This window comes from Solanum lycopersicum, chromosome 3 (genome assembly GCF_036512215.1).
Source record: "Solanum lycopersicum chromosome 3, SLM_r2.1".
Classification (NCBI taxonomy): Eukaryota; Viridiplantae; Streptophyta; class Magnoliopsida; order Solanales; family Solanaceae; genus Solanum; species Solanum lycopersicum.
In genome coordinates this window covers 56,384,416-56,409,192 of record NC_090802.1, presented here as the reverse complement: position 1 = coordinate 56,409,192, position 24,777 = coordinate 56,384,416, and the positions used below count along the sequence as shown (strand labels likewise).

The 24,777-nt window shown below is 35.9% G+C and overlaps 2 protein-coding genes across 3 annotated transcripts; both read right to left on the bottom strand.

Annotated features, from left to right (window-relative positions):
* Positions 1 to 137: 137 nt before the first annotated feature.
* Positions 138 to 18,716, bottom strand: LOC101247897 (uncharacterized). Its single transcript, XM_004235234.3, has 13 exons — positions 17,645 to 18,716; positions 17,473 to 17,558; positions 15,923 to 16,967; positions 15,733 to 15,800; positions 10,590 to 10,672; positions 5,509 to 5,608; positions 5,186 to 5,271; positions 4,481 to 4,563; positions 3,893 to 4,020; positions 3,684 to 3,785; positions 2,165 to 2,455; positions 1,962 to 2,084; positions 138 to 942 (listed from the first exon to the last, which is right to left on the bottom strand). The coding sequence occupies exons 1-13, from the start codon at positions 17,646 to 17,648 to the stop codon at positions 559 to 561; spliced, it is 2,583 nt and encodes an 860-aa protein (XP_004235282.1). The 5' UTR covers positions 17,649 to 18,716; the 3' UTR covers positions 138 to 558.
* Positions 18,717 to 18,922: 206 nt separating this feature from the next.
* LTC (cystatin) lies at positions 18,923 to 24,038 on the bottom strand. Of its 2 annotated transcripts, none has more exons than NM_001247462.2 (4): positions 23,749 to 24,038; positions 19,998 to 20,217; positions 19,454 to 19,599; positions 18,923 to 19,322 (listed from the first exon to the last, which is right to left on the bottom strand). In NM_001247462.2, the coding sequence occupies exons 1-4, from the start codon at positions 23,953 to 23,955 to the stop codon at positions 19,188 to 19,190; spliced, it is 708 nt and encodes a 235-aa protein (NP_001234391.2). In that variant the 5' UTR covers positions 23,956 to 24,038; the 3' UTR covers positions 18,923 to 19,187. The 2 variants fall into 2 exon arrangements, with proteins under 2 accessions (NP_001234391.2, NP_001300820.1); NM_001313891.1 differs by having other exon boundaries at positions 19,454 to 19,596.
* Positions 24,039 to 24,777: the final 739 nt, after the last annotated feature.

The following is a 24,777-nucleotide window of genomic DNA, read 5'->3' as shown; positions in this document are numbered from 1 at the left end:
CCCAACCTATCCCATGGCACAACCAAATGACCCCTTAAGTTTAAGATCAATAATGATATTTCATTTGTTGTAAAGCCAAAATAAAAACACTTGCATTTCTTTACCTCCAAATAATCCATCATACAAAAGGAAGAAGCTAAGAGACAACCATTTTTTGCCATGAAACAAGAAAATTCACAATATCTTTTATGACATACACCAACTAATTCCCAAAATATTAATTGAAGAGAAGATGCCAAATTTAACAAATGAAATTACAGTATAGTTGCAATTGCAACCTGGCCCTAAATAATGTTCACTTACAATGCATGTAATAAGTTACATAGACACTGTGGCAAGAGTTGCACATTTCTCTACCTCAAAAAGTTAATAATGAAACAGTATGCAATTCCAAGGTTTGAAGTCACATAACTAGGATCCGTCTATACTGAATTTCTCGTCATACCTATCCTACGATCATAGAATCAAGAAAACATCTACCAAAACTGGGTTACTGTTGCTCCAACAACAATAACCATTCCTGCAAAATCCTGAATCTAGAATATATCATGCAAACACTCACATGATGACTCCTTCAACATTGTTAAGAGCCTTCTTTGCAATCTTGAATTTATCTGCCAGAGACTTTTGGCTATCAATGACATACTTGCGGATAAAGAAGACAATCCCATCACGAAGTGATTCATACTCTGGCAAAAGAGCAATTCGAGTAAAGATGTTCCAGACAAGCTTTTCAGGAAACTCCAAGATAGTCTCAAATAGCATCCGAAAGTGCATGATTCTTTTTGGAGTCAATTGTGAAGAATCACTGAGATCAACAGCCTTCAGTACAGCAAGTGAAAGGCTAAAAGAAGCAACCATCTCTGCAACAAACTTGGATAAGTGCATTGATCTGATCAGCTGCATCTGATCAAGCTCCTTGAAATGATCCCACAGACAGTACTGCAAGTAACAATGGATTAGCATGGTTATGGTTTTGAGATAAGTATAATACAGTGCTTTTGGAACTAGACATACTTGATAATATTGCACTACTTTAAGGAGGTTAGCACATACAATATTCTTGGGTGCAAACATCAGTTCATGCGAGTACCATATTTCAAATGATTCTCAAGCATGATAATTCTGACCACTCCAATAAAATGGGATATGAGAACTATGGTGTAGAGAAAGAGAAAACTGTCTGTATATAGTTCTCAAATTCATCCTCCATACCTAAAATGAGCATATGATCTCAAATACAGATTATTCTCAGAGCATAACAATTGTGGCCACTATGATAAAAAGGAAAACAAGGACCAATGGTGTGTGACAGAAAAGGAGTAAAAACTGTCTTGAGATAGTCTCATTGTATCCGTCCTACATTACCAAAATGAGCATATGATTTCAAAATATAATTTTATGTGCCAAGAAAATTCTTGAACCACCAGAATGTCTCAATTTAACCCACTATTAACTTGTGTCACAGGTCAGAAATTGACTTCGAACTTTAATTGCATCAAATGCAATCAGGAAACAAAAATCAAAAGAAATTTCACTGTTCATACTTCATATAGTGTAAGAAGCACTTCATTTGTCTTTTCCTCTTCTCCTTTTCCTGACATGTGATAAGATGAGGGGTGTATTTGTATGAGGGACAATCACTATGGTGTGGAAGTGGGGCGTGACTGTGGAGGAGATGATTAATGTGGAATGCTACTTATGGAACTTGTTTTCCCTACTACTAGAACTGAAGTCTTTTTCCTAAATTCCTAAAGAAAATGTTTTCTATAATATCTTGACCAACCAAACATGAGAAAACTGAAAAATATTTTACACTCATAATAAATACACACGAGATGTAGTTTTTCCCTTTCTAGAAATCACGTAATGTAATAAATAAACTTTTTGTCCCCAGCTTTGCCGAGTGCAGAAGACCGTGTAACATAACTTCTCAAGATGCATTTAAGCAGAAGGCATACCTGCAGGGTGAACTTATTGTTTTTATCATGGCTGCATAACTTGGAAGCTAGAGCACAATAGTATTTGTTAAAAGCTTTCTCCTGTAAACAGCATTCCACCAAAACTCTTATGATTTCCCTATCCTGCATGTAAAAATATTAAAGAATCTGCACACCGGAAGCACAACAATGAATAGCAGGGAATTCAACCAACAGTTGCCAACCTGCTTGCCTTGCAAATCTAATCTTAGAAGTTTCTCAAATGCATCTATATAGTCCTCCCCACTCATTATTACGCAGAAAATTGCCCTTCTTGCATCAGTATTCATCCTCTGAGCAGCAGCAAGCTGGAGCATCTTTTGAGCCTCAGTGACCTCCAAATCAATTGTGCTGGCAACATCTTGAACATCAGTTGTGGAATCAATATTTCCAGACATCCACCACTGGCCTCTCTTGTCAGGATCAATCAGCTTGCTCCACTTTAACCCTCGAATCAATATATCAACTACTCTGAGCTGCAAGTAAGATAACAAGAAGAGATTAGCATGCTAAGGATGATAGAAATGATGAGACAATGTAGAGTGATGATCTAAGGAATTTCAAATTTCATGGAACTTGGCAGCTAACTACCATCATTTATTGTTTTAATCTATCGAAATAACAAAAGCATAGTAGTGAAACTTATGCACTATAACATCTTTGGCCCTCCACGTTTATCTACCGCAGAACTACCCAATCTTGCAAAAATAGTGTTCTGCAATTGTATTACTTGATCAACAAATATATATGTATTAGTTCCACTAGTGTGAAAGCCAGCACATATTCACTAGATTTGAAACGCTATCTTCAGCACAACGTACCAAATTTTGCATTTAAGTGCAACAAAGATTGGACGTAATATGTGGATTATATTTCTCGATTGAATATCTTGTTGAGAATCAAGAGAAAACATCAAACCAGGAGCTTTTAAACAATTTCTCAAAAATCCCACATACGGATTTAATTAACCTATCGGATACAGTAAAAAAAACATGAGATCTTTTAGTACTCATACAAGAACTAAATTTGTTGTTCCGAAAATAAAGACACTGGAAGAGAGGGGCGATCAGTTCAACCATCTAGATACTGGCTCAGAAAGAAGAGCTTTCTATTACTATACCTTAGAAGAGTGATCGTACCTAATAACTGAAGGGATAAAACATACCTTTTTTCTCAATAAATAAAAGACACCCATCATTCAAAGGAATCAGCTTCTTTCACGAATGAAACAATAAAGGATTTGGTTAACAATACATATTAAGTGATAATTTGACAATTGGAGAATGAAAGCAAGTTAGAGAGTTGAGAATTTGTGGGAGAAAACTAGCAAGCTCCTAAGCCTAATCCCATCCGAGGAGCCAACCGTTCTCCAATATCTCATATAAGCACTGATCAGAGACAATTACACCCATAACAATAAGAAGAGGAGTAGAACATTCAATGCTTGCTTAATTTACACGATTTTCCATAGCAATCTCAAGGTATAGTTTGCGGTTATTCCATTTTTTTAATCTTCATATTCTAACTCGGTTGCAATTGAAGGAGAGTGTTGCGTGACTGGTCAAAACCTATCTTTATTATTTCCCAAGGAAGACTACCGTGTCTATTTTATAAGATAGATGAAAACAACCTTACAAAGGTCACCCCAGATCAAATGTGCCAATAGATAATTATTTGACTAAAACAGCTGAATCCAACAAGCACCTGTTGTAGCCATTTCTTTATTCGGGTAAGCTGCAAGGTCTCCTCCTTCGTCCTTTTTTTATTGTTTTTGATATCACATATCATCTCAAGCATGAATTCCATCTGTCACAAAACCAGTACGTGTAAATATAGATTAATGTGGTTCCAGAAATTACGTGGTTAGCTGAGACAGAATAAGAAGCAATCTGCATAAGAAAGCATTAACATACCCTTTTCCCCATACTGTTTGATTGTCCTTCCCCAGATGAGGATTTCAATTCATTCACCCTATTCTGAACGCTAACTATAAAATTCTTCATGCCAACAGGATCATCACCTCTCAATTTCATCCCACAAGCTGTTCAGTAAAAGCACATACGCATAATCATTTAATATTCAGACTAGTCAGAATTGGAAAAGAATCTTGGTGCAATCTGGTTATAGTAAATGATGTCGATGGAATGTCAGACACAATAGAGGGGTTGCATAACCTGTAATTATGCCTATTGCACTGGCTTAGTGTCACATATGAAGCATACAAAAGTTAGCAAAACACAAGTTCCTTCTTTAAGTTAGAAATTAATTGCCTGATTTAGAAAAACAACTTATTTGTGTGTTGAAAAGAAAAACCATATGCTACAAGGGAAAAAGGGGAATAGTTAAGGCCTTGAATTAACAGCACCTAGCAACTCATGAATAATTTGTTGAAATTTCTCTGGAATAGGGAACAGACATGGGGCAAGAGTAAAGAAGGAGAAATACTTGGATGACTGATCATTCCAACAAAGAAAGACAAGTCTTTAAGGTAAATTTATTACCTTGAAGCACTGTCAATATGGTAGAAACATCCACTTCTGTCAGTCTCTTGCTCAATGTCACCAAGAAATCATATATCAAGTCACTAAGAAGAATAAGAAATATAATTAAATTAATGAGGGTTCAAATATATGAAATTAGCAATAGATTAAGCGTTCTTGCTTCTACAGGGATTCATATCATGATTAAAATATAAAATAATAATTTTAGAAAAAACAAAAGAGGACAGAAGTTACCAAATTCACTGCAGTTGTGGTTACTGTTTTGAGAGCCAAGTAAGATGGTGCTCCTTTTTGTTACTCTCATAAATTATTAAGGTAGAACATACAAGGCATGCAAGGAAGGGTAAGAGGTGGGGAGGAGATAAGTCTGTCGATGTTGCCTCTTTTTCGCTACCATTTGTTCTTTTTTTGTGAGGAGGGGTTAGAGGGAGAGAAAGAGTAAGACACTTGCTTTACGTGTATAACGTTGTAAGTATAACAGCCATGTTTCTCCACATTGCTCTTTTCAGGAAGCAATTATGGAGGACTTGTCTGAATTAGTGATTATATGCATCAAGTAATTCTGATATTAGAATTTAGACCAGAAATCATATACAAGGAAAGCACCATAGAAGACAAAGGAGATATGTAGGCATATGTACTATGCCAAGGTTGTCCACCAAACAACCCAAGTCAGAGAGTAGTCAATTCAAATATAGGGCTTACCTTGAGCAAACACCAAAAGTGTACAAGTATGAGAGCAGAAGTGTCAGGTTCCTAACAGAGAGGTTATCTTCATTCTGATACTCATCCTAAATAAAACATAAAAGTTACTAAAAATTGCTGTCGATGTTATATGAGACGGGGCAAGTAATCAATGCTTTTAAATACTACTGCATATAACAGAACAATTTTTTTTTGAGAAAATATCAGAACATACTACACCGACAAAAAGAAGATTAACTGCTCCTTAGATAAAAATTACTTCTCCTTTTATTCAAATGTAAGTGTTCAATCCATAAAATTACCACTTTTTTATGTGTCAATACCTCAAAACATTTAGCCATAGATGCCAGAAGTTTGGCGCCAAAGTCCATCCCAACCAAACATGCCATGCCAGCAACAAAAGCAGCAAAAACTGCTGCATACCTTTTATATAGAAAGTAAAAGAAATATGTGTGAGAGTGCATATAATTATGCATTAGATAGAAACTTCAAGTATACCAGCTATGACAGAAACACACCAACACTAAGGGCTCGTTTGGTGTGAGGGATAAGCATAAATAGTCCTGGGATAAAATTGAGATGTCTTGTTTGGTTGACGTGTTTGGGTTAATTTATCCCACCATTTATAGCATAATGATGGGATAAGTTATCCCATATACATGGTGGGATAAGTTATCTCAGGATAACTAACTCTAGGATAGTTAATTTGGGGATAACTAGTTCTCAACCAAACGACCCCTAAGAGGATAGTAAACTAACACTAACAACTAGCTCGTTAGTCATCGACGGTCTTCAAGTTCAAGTGTTAGAAAAGGAAATATATGGTGGATGACAGAACTCAAAGAAGGTGCATACCCCAATAAGCCATCCACTTATGATATTTACTAATCTACAACCAGTCATCACATAAGCAAATTAATATTACCCAAAGCATAATGAAAGAGAACCCTATCGTATAACCATTTTTTTGAGAATGATAACTTTTTTTCCCTATTTATCCACAGGGTATACTACATCAAAGTAGCCCCCCTTCCAAAAGTATTACAAACTAGACTGACTCCATCTGTGCTTTTTGTCACAAATAGTCTATAACATCAAAAAGTTCTTCTGCCTGTACTAAAACTTTCTGTTTACACCAAAAATAATAAAGAGCTATACAACTCATCTTGAAATTCTGCAAATTGTCAATAATCGTATTTCCATTGGACACCAACTATGCTAATGGCTCAAAAGTGGTAGCCGAGGAAGGAAGAATTCTAGATTTTAAAAAAGACGATAAAAGTGTGTAGCTGGAATGACCTTTACTTGAGTCTATGCGCCATGTAAAGGAAAGCAAGGAAAACTCTTTGGAAAGAGCTGGCTAATTTTTTTGAGAAGGTAAATAATTTTATATTGTGGGAACCTTGCATACAATCCATGTACCAAAAAAGAGGACCTACACCATAATATGGTTCTCAACAAAAGAGGTCCAATCCTCTACAAATAGAGGGACCTCAAAAGTACACCAAAAGAAAACTAAGGCAAAAAACTACTTTGCAAATTGAAAAAAACTTGCTCCACTCCTTCAAAAGCCCTTTTATTTCTCTCTTTCCAAATGACCCACATGATTGCTAAGGGGGGCACTCTCCATGCACATGGTCTTTCTTCTCTCTCATAAGAGTCCAACCTTGCAAGGCCTCCTTCACAGAGGTCGGCATCACCCACTGCATCCCAAACAAATTAAAGGGCCACCCTCCATAATCTATTAGCCACTTTACAATGCAATAGCAGATGATCTACATGCTCACCCTCACTCCTGCACATAAAGCACCAATTGACATGGGTTCTCTGCTTCCTTGGGTTTTCCGCTGTTAAAATCATGCTCATTGTCACCAATAAGGAGCTAGCTGCTATTTGAGGATTGGTTTCATATGGCCTTCTCCAAAAGATATCTCGTGGATATCAGATGGCCTTTTTCCAAAGATGTTGGCATATCCTAAGGGATGCATCTTTAAAACCTAGGAACAGTTTCATCAAGAAGGCAGAATGAAGAGAAGTTCAAATGCTACATTTATTACTCCCAATCCCAAGAAGAAAGGAGCAGTGGAAATAAAAGATTCCAGGCCTATAAGCCAGCAGGAGAAAATGATTTCAAAGGTGCTTACAGAAAGATTGGAAGTGGTTATTAGCAAGCTTGTACGTGTTATAAAAGAACTTACTAAGATTAATATACTAAAAGAAAGAAAATTGAGGAAGTAATATATTTCAAATATGTATATACGTATCTATATGTACAATGGCTATTTATAGCCATGAGTTTAATACACATATGTATAACTTGGCCACCTTATTGGCCAATTGATGATATTCTACATTTCTACTAATGGGAGAGTTCCACATGGCATGCATAATTGATTTGCATACCATTTACAAGTGATGCAATACTTTTAAAGGTTAGGGGCCACGTGGCACCAAAAAATACTTTACAACACTCCCCCTTGGATGTCTATGTAAAAGAAAAGTACATAGACATACATAATACGCATTACTTGCTGCCTCATTAAAAACCTTTCTAGGTTTTGTCCCACTGCGTTTTCCTAGAAAGGTTTTTAATGAGGCAGCAAGTAATGCGTATTATGTATGTCTATGTACTTTTCTTTTACATAGATATCCAAGGGGGAGTGTTGTAAAGTATTTTTTTGGTGCCACGTGGCCCCCAGCATTTAAAAGTATAGCATCACTTGTAAATGGTATGCAAATCAATTATGCATGCCATGTGGAACTCTCCCATTAGTAGAATATCATCACGGCCAATAAGGAGGCCAAGTTATACATATGTGTATTAAACTCATGGCTATAAATAGTCATTGTACATGTAGATACGTATATACATATTTGAAATATATTACTTTCTCAATTTCTTTCTTTTAGTATATTAATCTTAGTAAGTTCTTTCAAGTAAACAAAACGCATTTATCAAAGGGAAGCTATTGGCCAACGCTGTGCTGGTTGCTAATAAGTGTTTAGACCATTATCAGAAGGGGGGAAATCTGGGGTTGTATGTAAATAAGATATGGAGAAAGCTTTCGACAATGTTAAGTGGGATTTCCTCAAGATTATTGATTCCATGGGTTTGGAGCATAATGGATACAATTAATCAAGTATTGTATCTCCACTGTCAGAATATTTATTATTCCCAGTGGCTTGCGTGAAGATTACTTCCCTACACATAAGGATTTAAGATAAAACAATCCACTTTCACCATACATGTTCATTCTGTCCTTGGAATCTTAAGGTCTAATGCTAAGGAAGGATACAGAAGTTAAGTAGGTAGAAGGTTTTAACATTCAAGGCAGAAATGCCAACAAAGTTGAAGTCCCTCATATCCTTTACACTGACGAATTTTTGGTGTTTTGTACTACAGAGTGCAGAGGAGGAGCAAGTGCAACTACTTCATCTGAAAGCAATTATTCTAGCTTTTCAAGCTATTTGCATGTGCATTGGCAAAGAATAGCATCTTTTCTGTTAATGCAGACCCCGTTATCCACAAGCTGGCTACAACATTATTTTGTAAAGTTGAGAGTTTCCCTATAACATATCTTGGAAAGCCTTTTTGGGTGCAAATTTAAAAGATGCTTATGTGTGGCAAGGGGTGATAGAGAAGTGTGAAAGAAAATTGGCACCCTAGAAGAAGTAGTTCATCTCATTTAGAGGCAGGTTGAACCTGATTAATAGTGTAATCGATGAAATCCCCACACATATAATGTCTATATTTCCCACGCCCAAGAGTGTGAAAAGGAAATTGGACAGAATAAGAAGAAATTCCTGTGGGAGGGAAATCAGGACCAGAAGCAGATCCATTAGACAAAAGTATTATTAATAGAAACAAGAAATCTGAAGGCTTGAGGGCAAAAAATTCTGCAGCTACAAAATAGGAATCTAATACTGAAAGGAGGTTTATGATAACGGTAATGATCAATGGAAAGATGTTGTGTCTGAAAATATGGAAGAATTGAGTGGTGCACGAATATTGTAAGAGGAGCCTATGGTGTTTAAGCTGGAAACACATCAGGAGCCTCTGGAAGAGATCTTTGACTGTGTAAGCAGAAAATTGGCAATGGAAGAAACTGAAAATGTCGACCAATATGTGGTTAGATGATATTCCATTGAAAGAACAGTTCCCAGACCTGTAAGCAATCAGTACAAACCAATACAGCACTGTGGAAGACTGTTATTCTAATGGAGGGTGGAATCTGTTCCTGGAAGAAATTTATATGATTGGAAGTCGAAGACATGAATAACTTTTTCAGTAATTGGAAACTATCTCCATCGATCATCCATAAGTTACTTAATATGAAGGAAGTTTCAAAAGGATGGCAAGTTCAATGCCAAACCGTGCTATAAAAATCTCCTGGGAAGTACAGGAGTCACTCAAAATGGTTGACCACGGAGGACTATCTGAAAGACAATTTGCTACACCAAGAGTTGCTTGCTTCACATTCATTGTTAGGCATGAAACCTGCCTAACTCATGACAATTTGCAGAAAAGAGGTTTCACCGTCTGCAGTAGATACCTCCTTTGTGAAGAAGCAGTTGAATTTCTCCATTGTGCTTTTACTAGACATATCTGGACCATGTTTCCTACCATTTTTGGTGTTCACTGGGTCATGCCAGGATGCATAAAACTTCTCCAATGCAGCTGGTACACAATAGCCTACATCAAATGGTACCAGGCATTACTGGACTGCTATCCCTGCTTGGCTGCTTGCTTTTTCTGTTCACTTGGATGGAAAGGACATGGGTATTTTGAGGACAAGGAGGACAGTACTCAACAGGTCAAATCTAGGTGCTTGAAAAATATGAACCTATGGTATAGGAAGGCTCCTGTATCTGATTTTCTATCGATATTAGATCTTTTGTGCTCCTTCAATATTTAGAAGGATGTTCCCCTTTCTTATGTACTTTTTGGAGTACCTAATAAGATTCTCTACCCCCATAAAAGAAAGATAATACAGCATTGACTCAAGGGGTACTAGAAAAAGTGCCAACAGGTAAAATTTTTTTGCCTCTCAAAACATCAAATAAGAATTCTCTGATTTGCAGATTAAGGTCCACCTTCAATAAAATGCTTTGAGAAACAAAATACTGATTAGCATTACTGTCACTCAAAAATTGTTCCACTTAGCTTCTGTGAAACCCTTGTTAGGAAACAAACATCTTGAAGCAACGTTAGCGGGTTAGACAGAAGATTTTTCTGAACTTGGTAACTTCGTGAGTTAGACAATAGATATTGCAAGAAAATAAGCTAACACCAGTTCCAGATTCAAATTAACTGTTGTCTCTAGAGAAATTATTCAAAAATAAGTTTTCTGTAGAAAATTAGACTGGATAAATTGTCTTCAGATAAGACGAGGTAAATTCTTACTGTTCATTGCCACGCGGACCTCTAGAACATGATGCCAGAACCTCATCATTGATAATCTGAGAACCAAAGGTGCGACCAACAGTCTGCCAAGGGGGAAACGATAATTTTAGGCGTTAATCCAAGTTGATTTTTAATTTACAACAATAGAATAAGAAAACAAATATTTTTGAGGTATAGTCACATTGGTCAGAAAAGGTATGCTGTGGTGATCAAGAAACTAATAAACAAATCTCAATATGTAAGAGCAGTGAAATTAAAAGCGCGCCGCGCAGATACCATCTGCCACTTCGCATGACCAAAGGCGAGGCCCATGTCTCAGTGGGCCCTTCTATTTTTTAAAAAAAAAAACTTCAGTTTAAAAAAGGGGTCCTTATAAATTATTAAAAGAGTCTGTCCCAGTTCCCAACTTCCCTAGACTACAATTAACGGGAAGTCACAGAGTTTCTAAATGGCAAAAAAAGAAGAAGATGAAGTATTATAAGAAGGCTTGCGGCACAAAAAAAAAATCTGTTCTTCTTCCTCTTCCCCTGGCAGAACAAGGCAACAAGCAGCAAGCAAATACACAGGTATCTTCCTTCTCTTATTGTTTTACTTCTTAGTTTTTTACTGATTTCATAAATTGTTGATGCTTCAATGTTTCATACTCCTTTTTATCTTTGTAGAAAATTTTAAAATAAATAGAAATATGGGACACTTGTCCTTGATTGTGGAGATTCTGTTGCGAAGATACAGCTTTATGGAGGAGGTACATAGCTGAGAAATATGGCCCACAGAGCAATTGGATAACTGAAGAGGTGAATGGTACCTTTGGGTGCTCAGTATGGAAAACTATCAGGAGAATGTGGACTGAGTTCAATGCGCAGGTGACTTTCACAGTGGGGAATGGCCTGAAGATCAGTTTCCGGAATGAGATCTGGTTAGGCGATGTGAAAATGAAGATACTCTTTCCTGACTTGTACATTATTAGCCTACAACAGAATGTCACGATAGCGCAGATGTGGAGTCCTCAAGGCTGGAACCTTATGTTTAGAAGGGCTCTAAATGATTGGGAGGTTGAAAGAGTAACAGACCTACTTCAGGCCTTGAAACCGTTCCTTGGCATCAACGCAGAGCCCGACAAACCAGTTTGGAAATTGCATAGCAGGGGAGTTTTTACAGTGAAGTCCTGTTACTGGGAAAGGAACATCAACCATTTTTTGACGACAGTTTGGCCCTGGAAATTAATATGCAAGATTAAGATCCCTTTAAAAATTGCTTGCTTCACTTGGTTGGTAATTAGAAGAGCTTGTCTACCCACAAAGTGCTATAAAGAAGAGGTATACAGATCTGCTCGAGGTGCTATATGTGTGAACAAGACACTGAAGTAAATGGCCATTTATTTTTGCATTGTAGGATGGTTACAGATCTGCGGAACATGTTCATTTGTATGCTAAAGGTTGATTGGACAATGCCCAAAACCACTTTTGAGGTACTAACACAATGGCAAGGAATTGGGAAGAGAGGATCAAAGGAAGATAGGTGGAAAAATGTACCTGCTTGCATTTGGTGGAGACTACGAAAAGAAAGGAACGCAAGGTGCTTTGAAGGGAGGACTAGCAGTTCCCAGATGATCAAGATGAGATGTCTTAGCCTTTTGTTATTTTGGTATAAGCAAGATTTAGTGGGGGAAGTAGACAGTATAGTGGAGTTTATAGGCCAACTGTAAATTTTTAACTTTTTTTGGATTTGAGAATGATGGCACCCCCTGGGGGTTTGTAAATCCCTCCTTATCAATTCCTTGATGAGCTCTTTTCTGTGAATACAAAGTTACCTATTTCAAAAAAAATAATTAACACCTGTAAATTGTAATAGGATAATAACAAAGATATATAACCACAGTGGTGGACCCCATATATATATAGTTGTTGTATTTAATTATTTGCTTGCATGCAAAATTCTTTATATATTTTTTTTTGTATCAGCTTAAAAGTAATAAAGAACCTGTCCAGTGTCCCCTTTTTTTGTTCTTGTTGTGTATTATTATTTATTATTTAGAAATTATAACTGCTATATTATAACTTCTTTTCTATCCTGGTTGGAACTATACCTACTTGAAGGACCCTGACGACACTACAAGAGTCACGTGCAATTTTTGTGGAAAACCCACCACGGGGGGGATTAATCGGGCAAAACAACATTTGATCGGAAACATTAGGAATGCAGCAATGTGTAAAAAATACCCAGAGGAGGCTAGAGAGAAATTGAAAAATTACATGGAGGAGAAAAAAATAAGAAAGGAAGTCTATGTTAACGAGTTTCCCGAATTTGATGAGTTTGAATATCAAGACAATGTTGGTGGAGAAGATGAAGTCCAAGAGATCAATCATAAGAAAAGAGGTGGAAGAAGTTTTCCTAGTGGCTCTAATAAGAAACTGGCCAAAGGAAAGGGACCTATGGATATATTTCTACAAAAGCGTGGAACACTTAGGCAAACAAATATCAAAGACTCGTGCGATAAAGAAGCAAGAGCAATGACGATTCAAAAAGTAGCTAGCTTCTTTTATGACAATGGGATCCCATTCAATGCAGCAAATGAGGCTGTCGGAAGGTATGGTTCAAACTTGAAGCGTCCAAGCTACCATGAATTAAGAGTTTCATTACTTAGGAAGGAAGTTGAGTTGACCAATGAGATTATAAACAGACATAGAAAAGAATGGGTGAAGTATGAAACTTCCATTATGGCAGATGGTTGGACAGATAGAAAACAGAGAACTTTGATAAAGTTTTTGGTGAATTCTCCACATGGAACAGTGTTTATTGAGTCAATTGATGCTTCCTCACTTGTCAAGACCCGAGAGAAGTTATGTGAATTGCTAGATAGATATGTGGAACGCGTTGTAGAACAGTAAGTGGTTCAAATTGTAAGTGATAGCAACTGTGTTGGCTGGTAAGAATTTATGCTTTAAAAATCTAAGTTTATGTTTTACTTTCTAATATCAATCAAAGTTTTGATTTCTAAATTTTAACATATCTATTTACCCCTTTTTTCTATAGGAGAACTGTTACAGAGAAAAAGACCATACATATTTTGGATGTCATGTGCAGTTCACTGTATAAATCTTATGTTAGAAGACATAGGGAAGATTCCTATCATCAAGAAGGCCGCTCCAAAAAGCAATTGCCCTTGTTGGTTTCATTTATGGACACTTAGGAGTCTTAAATATGATGAGAGATTTCACTAAAAAGAAAAGAGTTGGTGAAATGTGGGATTACTCGATTTGCTACGAGTTCTCTGACTTTGCAACGGTTGCATTGTCAAAAAACAAATCTGCGAGCAATGTTTACATCTGTCAAATGGGTGATTAGTAGGTGGGCTAAGTTACCAAGGGGGAAAACTTATGAAGTCGTGGATAGAACTAAGGAGTCTATTGCAAAGGCATTTGAAGGGAAGACTATTGATGAAAGATGGCAATGCCAATTGCATCATCCATTACATGCTGTTGGACATTATTTAAATCCAGTGTTCTTCTTTCAAAATCCAGCTACTGAGAATTGTCAAAAAATAACAAAAATGAGTTGTATGCTTGTATTGAAAAATTGGTTCCAAGCACTGAAGTACAAGATAAGATCATATCAGAGATACCATTGTACACAAGAGCTGAACAACAATTTGGCCTTCCTATTGCAAAAAGCACTAGAACGAAAAGATCTCCAGGTAAGTGAATACAATAACATTAAAATTCATAATGATTTAGTTTATGTTTAGAAGTTTACTTAATATTTCTTACTTAGTACTGAGGTAATAACTTGTACATAATGATGTCTACATAACACTTTTTACAATTGAATGGTGGAATTTATATAGTAATTCAGCTCCCAATCTCCAAAAATTAGCCATTAGAATTTTGGGTTTAACGGCTAGTTCTGCTGGATGTGAGCGTAACTGGAGTGTGTTTGAGCATGTAAGTACTAAGTACTCGTAGTGTACATCATATAATTAATTTTTCTTTGCATAGTTAATCAATTATACTAATTTACTAACACTAACCAATGCTACAGATCCATACCAAAAAAAGAAACAGACTGGAGCATCAAAGATTGAATGATCTAGTGTTTGTTAAGTATAACCGTGCTTTAAAAGCTCGTTATGACTTACGAAGTGTCATCGATCCAATATCGTTGGATAACATTGATCATAGTAATGAATGGTTGGTGGGGAAGATGGGTATTAATATGGAAGCAGAAGATGAATTGGTATTTGGTGATGACAACTTAACTTGGGGTGATGTTTCAAGAGCGTCGGGCAGTGAGGATGTGTTGACATACACAAAGCGATAAAAGAGATAGTCAGAAGTTATTACAACTAATGCCTCTAGCACCCGAGCTCCACGTATTGACATAGAAGATGAGGTTGATTCAGATGAGTCAGGGGAAGAAGACATTGAAGGCTATAAATCTAGTGATACTGATACCAATGAGAATCACCCTATTGAGGAAGATGATATGGAAGAATATTATTTTAGTGATTAGAAAAGTAGAATATATAAAAACATATATTTTGATAAACCAATCTTCATTATAAGCACTATATATTTACTATTTTTGTGTCTATTATGTTCTATAAGTGTGTGTGTGTGTGTGTGTATATATATATTAAAAATTCTTCATAGTGCGCTTTTATTTACTGAAGCCCATGCTTCGCGCTTTAAGCTCCATCGGGGCTTTAGCGCTTTTTTGTGCTTTTGACAACACGAGTACAAGACAAGTATTCCTGAAAAGTAAGTATAAGTATTTAAAGATATCTGAACATTACGGCTATAAGTGATAACAGTAAAAAAGACAGAAAGCAATGTAAATGGTCTTGGTATTCTCAATGCTGAATCACACAAATTAACATTCTTAAGATCCAACTTTCAAATTGCTGATTGCACTTAGACAAGTCACAAACAATTGTATCAAAACTACAGAGTCAATAAAGTAGTAGGGGCAAAAAATAAGAATCATAATCTGAAACCTCAAGAAATACACCAACAAAAGGTATTTCAATATAAATTACTAGTTTGAATCATAGAAACAATCAAAAGAAACATTATTGTGGACAGTGCATTAGGTGATTTTCAGATAAAAAATCAGTCAGAATATTGGATGAGAACAAGTCGCATACCTGGTAGATCGTGGAAATTTCACTTGTGATCGATTCCACGTTAGCCTCGGACATCCTATTCAGAAGACCTGAAAGAAATTGATTCTTTTAATGGTCCTCAGGTGCAAAAAAAATAGATCATTTTGCAAAACAAAAAAAAAAGGTTTCCAAAAGTCCAGCAAAATGAATGCAACTGTTACAAATTTAATACCTCTTAGTCGTCGACGAATTTGAGCGAACTCTTCCGAATCATTTCCCAAGCATGACCTCAGGCGAGGAGCAACATATATTGCATTTTCTTTGGCAGCAGATCTAGCTGCTGCCTTCACATCTGTACAGTATGAAGTGCTCTCAGCTTTCTGCTCTTCCTCTTGATTGTAATCTTCTCCTTGCACTTCTTTATTATATCTTTTCTCTTTAGATCTTTCATTTGAGGAGCTCGTATCACGCTTTCGAGGTGTTTCTCCAACAAGTTGTGTATTTTCATCCTCAAAAGAATCCAGAAGTGAAGGAATTCCCTCAAATAAATTATTCATATCATCATGATCCCCAAGTAATTTCCCTCTCTTCACCTTGAGCTTCTTCGCAAGCTTCCTTTCCAAAGCCAGATCCTCATCTGCGGAGATATCCTGTCCACGCATTTCAGTTGCAAGAAGCTCTTCAAACTTTGTCTTCTTTCTTTTCATCTTTTTTGACTCTTTTTGTTTGGCCAGTAAATCTGTGTCGACATGCTCAACATAGCTAACACATGAAGGATCAAACTTTCCATCCTCAGAAACCAGTTTACCATCTAAAACTTCAACCACTGTCTTTTTTTTCAGTTTCTTGTGTGAAGAGTCAGTATCAGTACCCTCCAGAGATTCATTCAGTTGACTGTTACAGTCAACTACAGAAGGAATTCCTTCAAGTAACATATCGATATCATCCTCTCCTCGCAATTTCTCATTCTTCACCTTGAGTTTCTTAGCGAGTTTCCTCTCCAATCTCAGATCTACGTCCGCAGAGATAGCGTCTCCCTTCTTTTCCATTTTAAGATACTCCATAAACATTGTCTTTGAATTTTTACTTGAGACATGTTTCCTTTTCAAACTCGTATTTTCCACCTTAGAAGAATCCAACCGTGGAGAAGTGTCCAAGTCTTTCTTTGAATTTAAGGAGTGTAAATGTTCATGCCTTTGTACTTGGCTATCCTTCCGTGAATGCACTGTGTGTGTTGGTTTTGAATTTGGCAACATTCTCCGGGCTTTTTGTGTTTGCTACAACCAAATGTCAGGAGAGAAAATCATGTCAAGTTGAATTTATGTGCTTTATCATGAGTGGTAATAGTTAGACCTTATGCCAAAAACAAAAGTATCTGCTTAAATAAAATCTGCCACAGTAATTAACCTTATCAAATGATGTTGGTTGGTTATACGTGAACATTATCATTAATTAGAACCCTTCCCCAAAAGAAAAGCTTATTATGCATCTATCATCATTCACATCTTCCTAAACTATTGGAAACAAAAGCTTTTATTACATGAACAGTAATGACTGGCCAGATTAGATAAGCTGAAGCAGGTGAGCTCACGCTCATATTGCGGTTAGGATACTTAACATGATCTTTCTACATTGCTACTCCTACAACTCAAAACTGAAGCTCTTACAGCCAAACTAAAAGTAAAACATGCCCAAAAATTGATCTGTTTCATGCAATTCATGCTAGATTGTACATACAGATAAACTAAAAATCAGATATAAAGAGAAAAGTAAACCAATTACTTGATGTTGGATCCACGAATCAAACTTCTTATGCTTTTTAGCCTTCCGAGCTTCTTTTCTACTTTCTTTACGAGACTTTTTCTTCTCTGTATCACCAAAAAAAAAAAGAACACTGGGAATAAGTACAAAAACGGAAGGCTGTAACTATATTAACACAAGAAAACAGCCTTACCCATTATCAAATTCCGGAGTAGGGAGTTAGGGTTTTCTGTGTGAGCTTTGCAGCAAACGGGAGAGGGGCAGAAGCAGCAAAAGCCGTCGGCGGCCTTCGGAGTTAGGTTGGAACTTGAAAGTTAGATGAAAACACAATTGGCACTGGCTCTCAGCGGCTCGCTTTGAGTTCAACCGTATTTTTTAAGAGCTTTTATTTTACTGCTAATTATTATTATTATTAGAAGGAAAAATAATTAATAAGGATTAAAATTTGATTTCTTTCGGCCAATGAAATAGGCGCTTTTTTAAATAAATTGACATAACCAATTTATGCTAAAAGTATAATAGTGTTATTTTGTAAAGGGAAAAGCACTCATAAAAAAGACTCAATTTATGTCATTATCAAAAAATATATATATATATATTTATGTGATTATTTTTTAATAATAATTTTACAAAATTATTTTGACACATAATTAATTATAATTCAATTACGTTATCAATTTTTAATTAAAAAAATTAAATTAATTTTTTTATTAAATAAATTGAGTGACCAAATTATAATTGATCACATCATTAATTTTTTAATAAAAAAATCAGAACTCTGAATAAAATTTAAAAATAATTATATTTAATCTAAATTTAAGTGAAAGAGCAAATTTTTATAATTCGTAAATTTTGCAGAAAATCTTATCTAATTGTACTTTTCATTCTTTGCGTCTCATTTGACATCATTGCGGTCAATAGAGATCGGTGAAGCTTAAATATGGCTTCACTGTAGTTGATTCTCATGCAAAATTAGATCTTAAAATTTTGGTACACTTACATATATAATGTTAAGATTTCGATACATTTGTTCATTAAATTAAAAATATTCATAAACAATCTTTAATATTCATTAGAAAAATCTATAAACGTTACATAGCTTTGATTTTAAAATTTCTAATTTTGCCGCTGAATATAGGGCTTTTCTGGGATATAGAAAAACTCGATCTGTACCGCAGGGCAAAGGAGAGCAATAACGCTATTTAACTCTATCCTCGGAAATGGGGTTGACACACTCATATCGCATTCTATCCCCTCAATGCCTTCTGAATTTAAGTATATAATACAGTTTAGATGATTTGCAGGAGTAACACACACATATTTTAGAAATTGGTCTGTGATATTCAACTGCCAAAGCCAAAGCTCCCATTAATGTCAAAAAGAATTACACACACCTATTGGGAGAAGCACATGAATGCAATTTTATTTATTTAAGTATCCCTGGCCAATAGCTACTGGTTAATTTTTAAAAAGTTTAATATGTACTCAAGAGCAGGATTTACTTTATACCGAGTAGTTATGTTCAGAATACTTGAAACATTACAACTGTGACACAAGACAAAGATGCCCTCAACCTAAGGTGGATCAGAGTAATCCACTAGATGAAGACAAACTTCAGATGAACAAAAGCAAGTAGTAAAAATATTGTGCTGGTTACATGCTTATTATACTTGAAACAGATCCATAGCTCCATAGATGAACTAAAGAAATCTAAAGAGGCGTAGGATCTCCCAAACTTAGTTGTCAGGCTCCATACGATTCAAGTGGAACGCACCTTCATTATTGTGCTGCACTTGAACTTTGAACTTCTCTTCCTTCCCTCCCCTGCTGGTTTTGATGACCAAATGAAGCTTTGTAGAATCATCAGCCATCTATTAAAAAGCAAATTCAATGGCTACTTCAAAAATATGGTATAACAGCATTTGCATGGATGTTCTGATCATATGCAAGTTAACCACATAATAACAACCCAATGACTGGCAAGCACGAAAAAGGAGCATACCTCAGCATTAGCATGAACAATCTCTTGTAGTTTATATGGATGTATAGAGTTGGATCTCTGCTGGATGGTCTTTATTGCATGCTCTGCAGCTTCTTCAACAACAGGATCATGCACAGGCACTGATTTCAATCCACTGCTCTGCTCTACTAAATAATTTAGAAGAGAAAAAAGACCATCAATCACAAAATTCATTTCCAAGAGAATATTACTTTCTAGGGATATGGGGTATCGGAGTTGAGCCTATTCACTCTTTTTGAGATAACATTCTCCACCGGAAGAACTAGGCAAAACTTCTTGCAGTTCAGAAGAAGACAACAAAACAACAGAAAAAGGAGGGCATATTAACAAATTAATAGTCACACGCACATAAAGCAGAGACCTGAAGCAGATTAATTACAACCTTGACACAAACCTATATCACCTAAAATAACATTGTTCATTACAAGTCGAAGCGTCGTATTCAGTTGATTGATGCAAAACTCCAAACTGTTGATTAGATTGAGTAGAACACCATAATTAACATTAACATAAAAAAGAGAGCTACCTTGCTTAACTCCTAGATCTGAAGAAGTAAAGGTAGGAACGTCTTCAACATGCTTGAACTCTTGAAGTTCCTTAAAATTCAACCATGGTTTGACCCAGACCTTAGCCTCATAGAGTTTCTTTTTTCCAGCATCCATGACCTCAAGAGTGAGGTGGTGCAGTTTACCTGCAACAGTTTGTTCTTGCGCCTTCACTACTCTGGCCAATTCAATCATTGCATTCTGATAAAAAAAAAGTAAGGCAGTTGAAGTCTACATTACTCTCATGCTTTAAAAAGATACTTAAGATAAGCCTATAATCAACATCAAAGATACAAACAGAATGATTGTACCAAGTGAAGTCTATTATCAAAAATGTCGAAGGAGAAAAGGGAAACTGAGAAAACAGAAGAGAAAAGAAAGAAAAAGAAGAGAAAAGCTTTTGTCCTTTATCATAAACACATATAACAAAGTAGGTAAATGAAAGGTTAACTGATATTGATCGTTCTTGACAGAGAGGACAAAGAAATGGTTTTCTGTTGTTTTTTCCAGGATACTCAATATAGTATATTGTTATTACTAGGAAATATTTTCCTCAAAAAAAAAGATCTTTTATCATTCTCTTATAACAAAACTAAACAGGCATTGAAAAATTCATAACCATGTTTTACAAGTTATATTTGATGTACTTCATTGAAGAAAAAGTTCTAGAGAGACGTTCTTAATGTATTTCATAATGTATATCATTGAAGAAAAAGCTCTAGAGAAAGAATACTAGTTCAACTTAACAAATAAACAAAATGACCAAGTCTCTGTAGTTCTAGTTTTAATTAATGTTTCAAAATCTCCAAGCCCATCAAGTTAGAGAAGTCATCAAGCAGGTGAGGTATATTAGTCTATCCGCCTATGTATTTATATATTTGTACTCACTTTGCAGGTGGACAGCTGCATCATTAACTAATTTCTTGAACAGATCGACTAGATTGGATTGATCGATCAAATGTCTGTTACTCATCATGACTGTTTGTGGTCATTTGAAGTGTTGGAAATACAGGTAATGAAACATCCACTCCGACTAATTAGTTTTGCTACCACTCAGAATTTTAACTAAAATACGTAGAAGAAAACCCATGAAGAATCCAAGGGGTCAACATCTACTATAACCTCATACTTTTGCACCCAAAGGGGTGGGGGATGGGTAGCCCTTTTAAAAATAGATCCACCACACAACCATCCTTCTACTATTGAAACATCTCTAAATTGTTTTGAATCAGAGGCTTCTTTTCTAGTATAAGAGAAAGAAGGGAACAGCAAGATGGTGGAAATCACAATTTCAAGTCTTCCATCATCTATTTTAGAAAGCATGTTAAATGTTGTTGGTAAAAGGATCAAGAAGGTTGCTACCGAGCATTTCTTTAGAGTAAGCGCTGCACACTTCCCCTTTGTCCTCTCATCAGTTTGATTACTGTAAGCCCAGCCCACGGATACAGATCAGGGAAGCGTGAAGCGGAAAAAAGCGATAAGGCCCCGCTTCACGCTTTAAGCGATGAAGCGCTCACATACTCATTCAAGTCTCTGGAGCGTAGAAGGCTCGCATCGCTAGCTTCATCGGACTTCAAAATTTAAACTAAAACTATCGCCATCTACACCGACTTGCATATCCAGGGGCAATGTGATGTCAACGATATCATCTATAGCCTAGTGCATCTGCTGATACAGTAGTCTAACTGCAAGTGCAAGGGGATCCGACAGATAGTCTAGTCAGGACCTTTTCATCAGTTCTTGCAACTGGAGGATAACAGGTATAGAATACAGAACGTCAATGATTGTGGTGTTTCTGCAACAAAATGGTAGCATCTGAAAAAAATTGACTATGCTACACTGCTGCTTTGTACGTATAGATTTTAGTTACCACGATAGACCATATGATGGGTTCCGCTCCTTATACAAGAAGACGATACTAATAGTCCAGGCAAAGTAAATTTTGGCGTGGCCTTGTAAGAATAGAAGACGACCCAGAGAAACCACACTTCTGCCAGCATATAGGACAGAACAGGTGCAGACTAAATATATGATCAAGCTACACAGCATTTTCAAAGGGATGCTGGATCCATACTATTTCACTGAAGTTTCTTTGACCACTCTTTGTAGACATAATTGATAACACAAACTACGTGTACGCCATTGTTTACCACAATAAACTAGAAGTAACCCATGAAAACTCTGTGATAGATGTAGAAACTAGGAAACTGGTTGTTCCAGAAGGTTTTCTTTTAGTAACTAATAATATTCTTGATGTCATTTGATCACTCATCCACGTATTGTCAAACATTTCAAAAACTGTCTGTGGGTTCCTTTTGGTTTTATAAAGGTTCCGTGTTAAATGGTACATAGGGGAGGAGACTCCTAGGATAGTTCACCTCTGATGATATTAGATCATCACCAATTGATTGTGCGTCCAATGGGCTGATTGTCTTGACCCCTACATTTATAAGCTTAAGTAAAAAACAAACTGGAAAGCAAATTGCAATACAGTTTTTACAAGGAAAGGAGTCACGCATGTAAACAGATTTTTATCCCAAAATAGGTAACAACAAAACCAAAAATCTTGTACTCTGGGTAGACCACCCCGGCCTAACATCCAGAACAAATGAAGATCTAATCAACACCAGCATTGCGGCGGAAGAAGCAAGCGGAAGCAAGAGCATCGTTGATTTCAATTCCATGCAGGCCAGATGTAATACCGACGAATAAATATGAAATCAGGACAATAAAGTTGTAAATGAGTAATCGTATCAAGAAAGCCTAAAGACATTTTAAGGTTTTAACCAAAGCTGAAGGCTAAGGGGAACCTTGAAACGGAAGTTCAAGGTTTCATTTAAGGAGTTCAGAGGGCCTTTTTTTTACCAATCAAATTAAAGGTCTTTAGTCTACATTCCAACAATACAAACCACTTATCCATCGGAAATCGAGACAAAAAATCACTTGTGTTCTACCACGGATCTACCCAACACCCATTGCATACGTGACATGGACGCCATCCAAAAGGGAATGAATAAAAAAAGGTGTGGTGTTGACAACACACCACTTCCATTAGGAAATGAAGTGGCAACAATATTGTAACTTAGTGGTGGAGACTACTTTGTTATAAAAGCTCAACGTATATTTCAACACCCAAATAATAGGGTTAGCAAGACATATCCATTGTGAACTCACACTCCACACTCCATATTTAGAGAAAGACACACACACCAAGTGGGCTTCAATTTATCTTCACTAAACAGATAGCAAACTATACAAATATTCCTTCCTTCACTTCCACATGGAGGTGGTGTTGCCAATACCACACATGTGCTATTCATTCCCCCTACGACAGGGTCCATTTCAAGTATGCACTTGGATGCCGCGTACATCCATGGTAAAACACACGACCAAAGATATTCGTCTTCTCAAAAAAACTTCAGCATGTACACAAAAATACAAGAAACCCTTCCTAAATCAACGTGAATTCCTCTTTATAGTTTTTCATTTCACCAGGCCCGTGAAATTATTATTGTACTTCATTTTGCATTTCCTCCATCGGGCTTACCATACCAGAGGGAAAAACTAGATTTGTGGTTTCACCTAGTTCTGTGAGTGTAAAGGAGTAAAAAAGTATTTTCAATATCAAACAATCAGCCCAGAACAGAAGCGATGGCGAAACTCGTAATCCTGTAATACAACTAAAAGAGGTAATTGAATATGGTGTTAGGGTACAGATCAGCGAAGACGTACCTCCTTCTTATTATGCTCATCTACGGCAAATTTAGCAAGGCTATGGATCTCGTCACTGTTCTGCGAGGAACCATGAGAATCATGAACTCCACCAAGAGTAGCCATCTCTTCACTGCAGAATCCTCCTGATTTTCCCTGTTCGCTTAACCCAAACGCAGAAACCAGAAAAAGCACTATCAGTATTGCTCTACTTCGAATCACTCTCATCTGTTGTGGTGAATTTCAATTCCTTCTTCTAAAGCCAAAAAAAAATGCCCTTTTGTCCTTTATACTATTATTATTACTCTCTCTATTGCTTTCATCGAAAGACTCTTCCTTTTATCTTTGCTCTTAAGATATCTACAAATCACTTTTTTTGACTTGAGAAAGTCTTCGTGACACGTAGCCAACGCGTGTTAACTAGGTGGTGTGCTTTGGTTTTTTCGTTCGATTTTATACTATTTGGTTGGAATTTTCGATATTTAATTTTGGATAAGTGTAATTCAATTCAAATCAAAATAAATTTGATTTGGTTTGATTTTTCTTTTTTTTAGTTTGGATTTATTCGGTTTGGTTAATCGGTTATGTTAATATTAAAAACATAATAAAATTATTTGCAATTTAAAAAATTATATATATAATTTTAATATAAATCATGGGTAAAATATAAAACACAATACGTAAAAATATATCAGTTATAGATGTTCAAACATAAGAAAATAAACTAAAAAATGAAAATAACTAAACCGATAAAAAAGTGATTACTCCAACTTAATTTACTAATTATATATATATATATATATATATATATATATATATATAATTCAATTTTTTTTTATTTTTTGATTTTCATTTTTCTAAATTCAAAATCAAACTAAAAAAACAAACAAAGTAAATTAAAAATCCAAATCAAATCAAGAATTCAAAAAAGATAATCCAAATTAAATTTCTGTTCGATTTGATTTGGTTTTTCACTTTAATCCAAATAATACACACCTGTGGTGTTAACTTATTCAAAAAAAAATTATTTAATTCATATTAAAGTCTAAT

Bases quoted from the DNA above. Each gene is read 5' to 3' on its own strand.
- LOC101247897 (XM_004235234.3), bottom strand. The intron at 16,968-17,472 runs GTAATTGGTTTA...ATTTGGTTGTAG, and splicing joins ATTCGTGGATCCAACATCAA to CAAACACAAAAAGCCCGGAG. The intron at 2,456-3,683 runs GTGCTTGTTGGA...TCTTACTTGCAG, and splicing joins TAAAGAAATGGCTACAACAG to CTCAGAGTAGTTGATATATT.
- LTC (NM_001247462.2), bottom strand. From the start codon at position 23,955: ATGAGAGTGATTCGAAGTAGAGCAATACTGATAGTGCTTTTTCTGGTT. The intron at 19,600-19,997 runs GTAGCTCTCTTT...TAAATTATTTAG, and splicing joins AGATCTAGGAGTTAAGCAAG to TAGAGCAGAGCAGTGGATTG. The intron at 19,323-19,453 runs GTATGCTCCTTT...GCTTTTTAATAG, and splicing joins TTGTTCATGCTAATGCTGAG to ATGGCTGATGATTCTACAAA.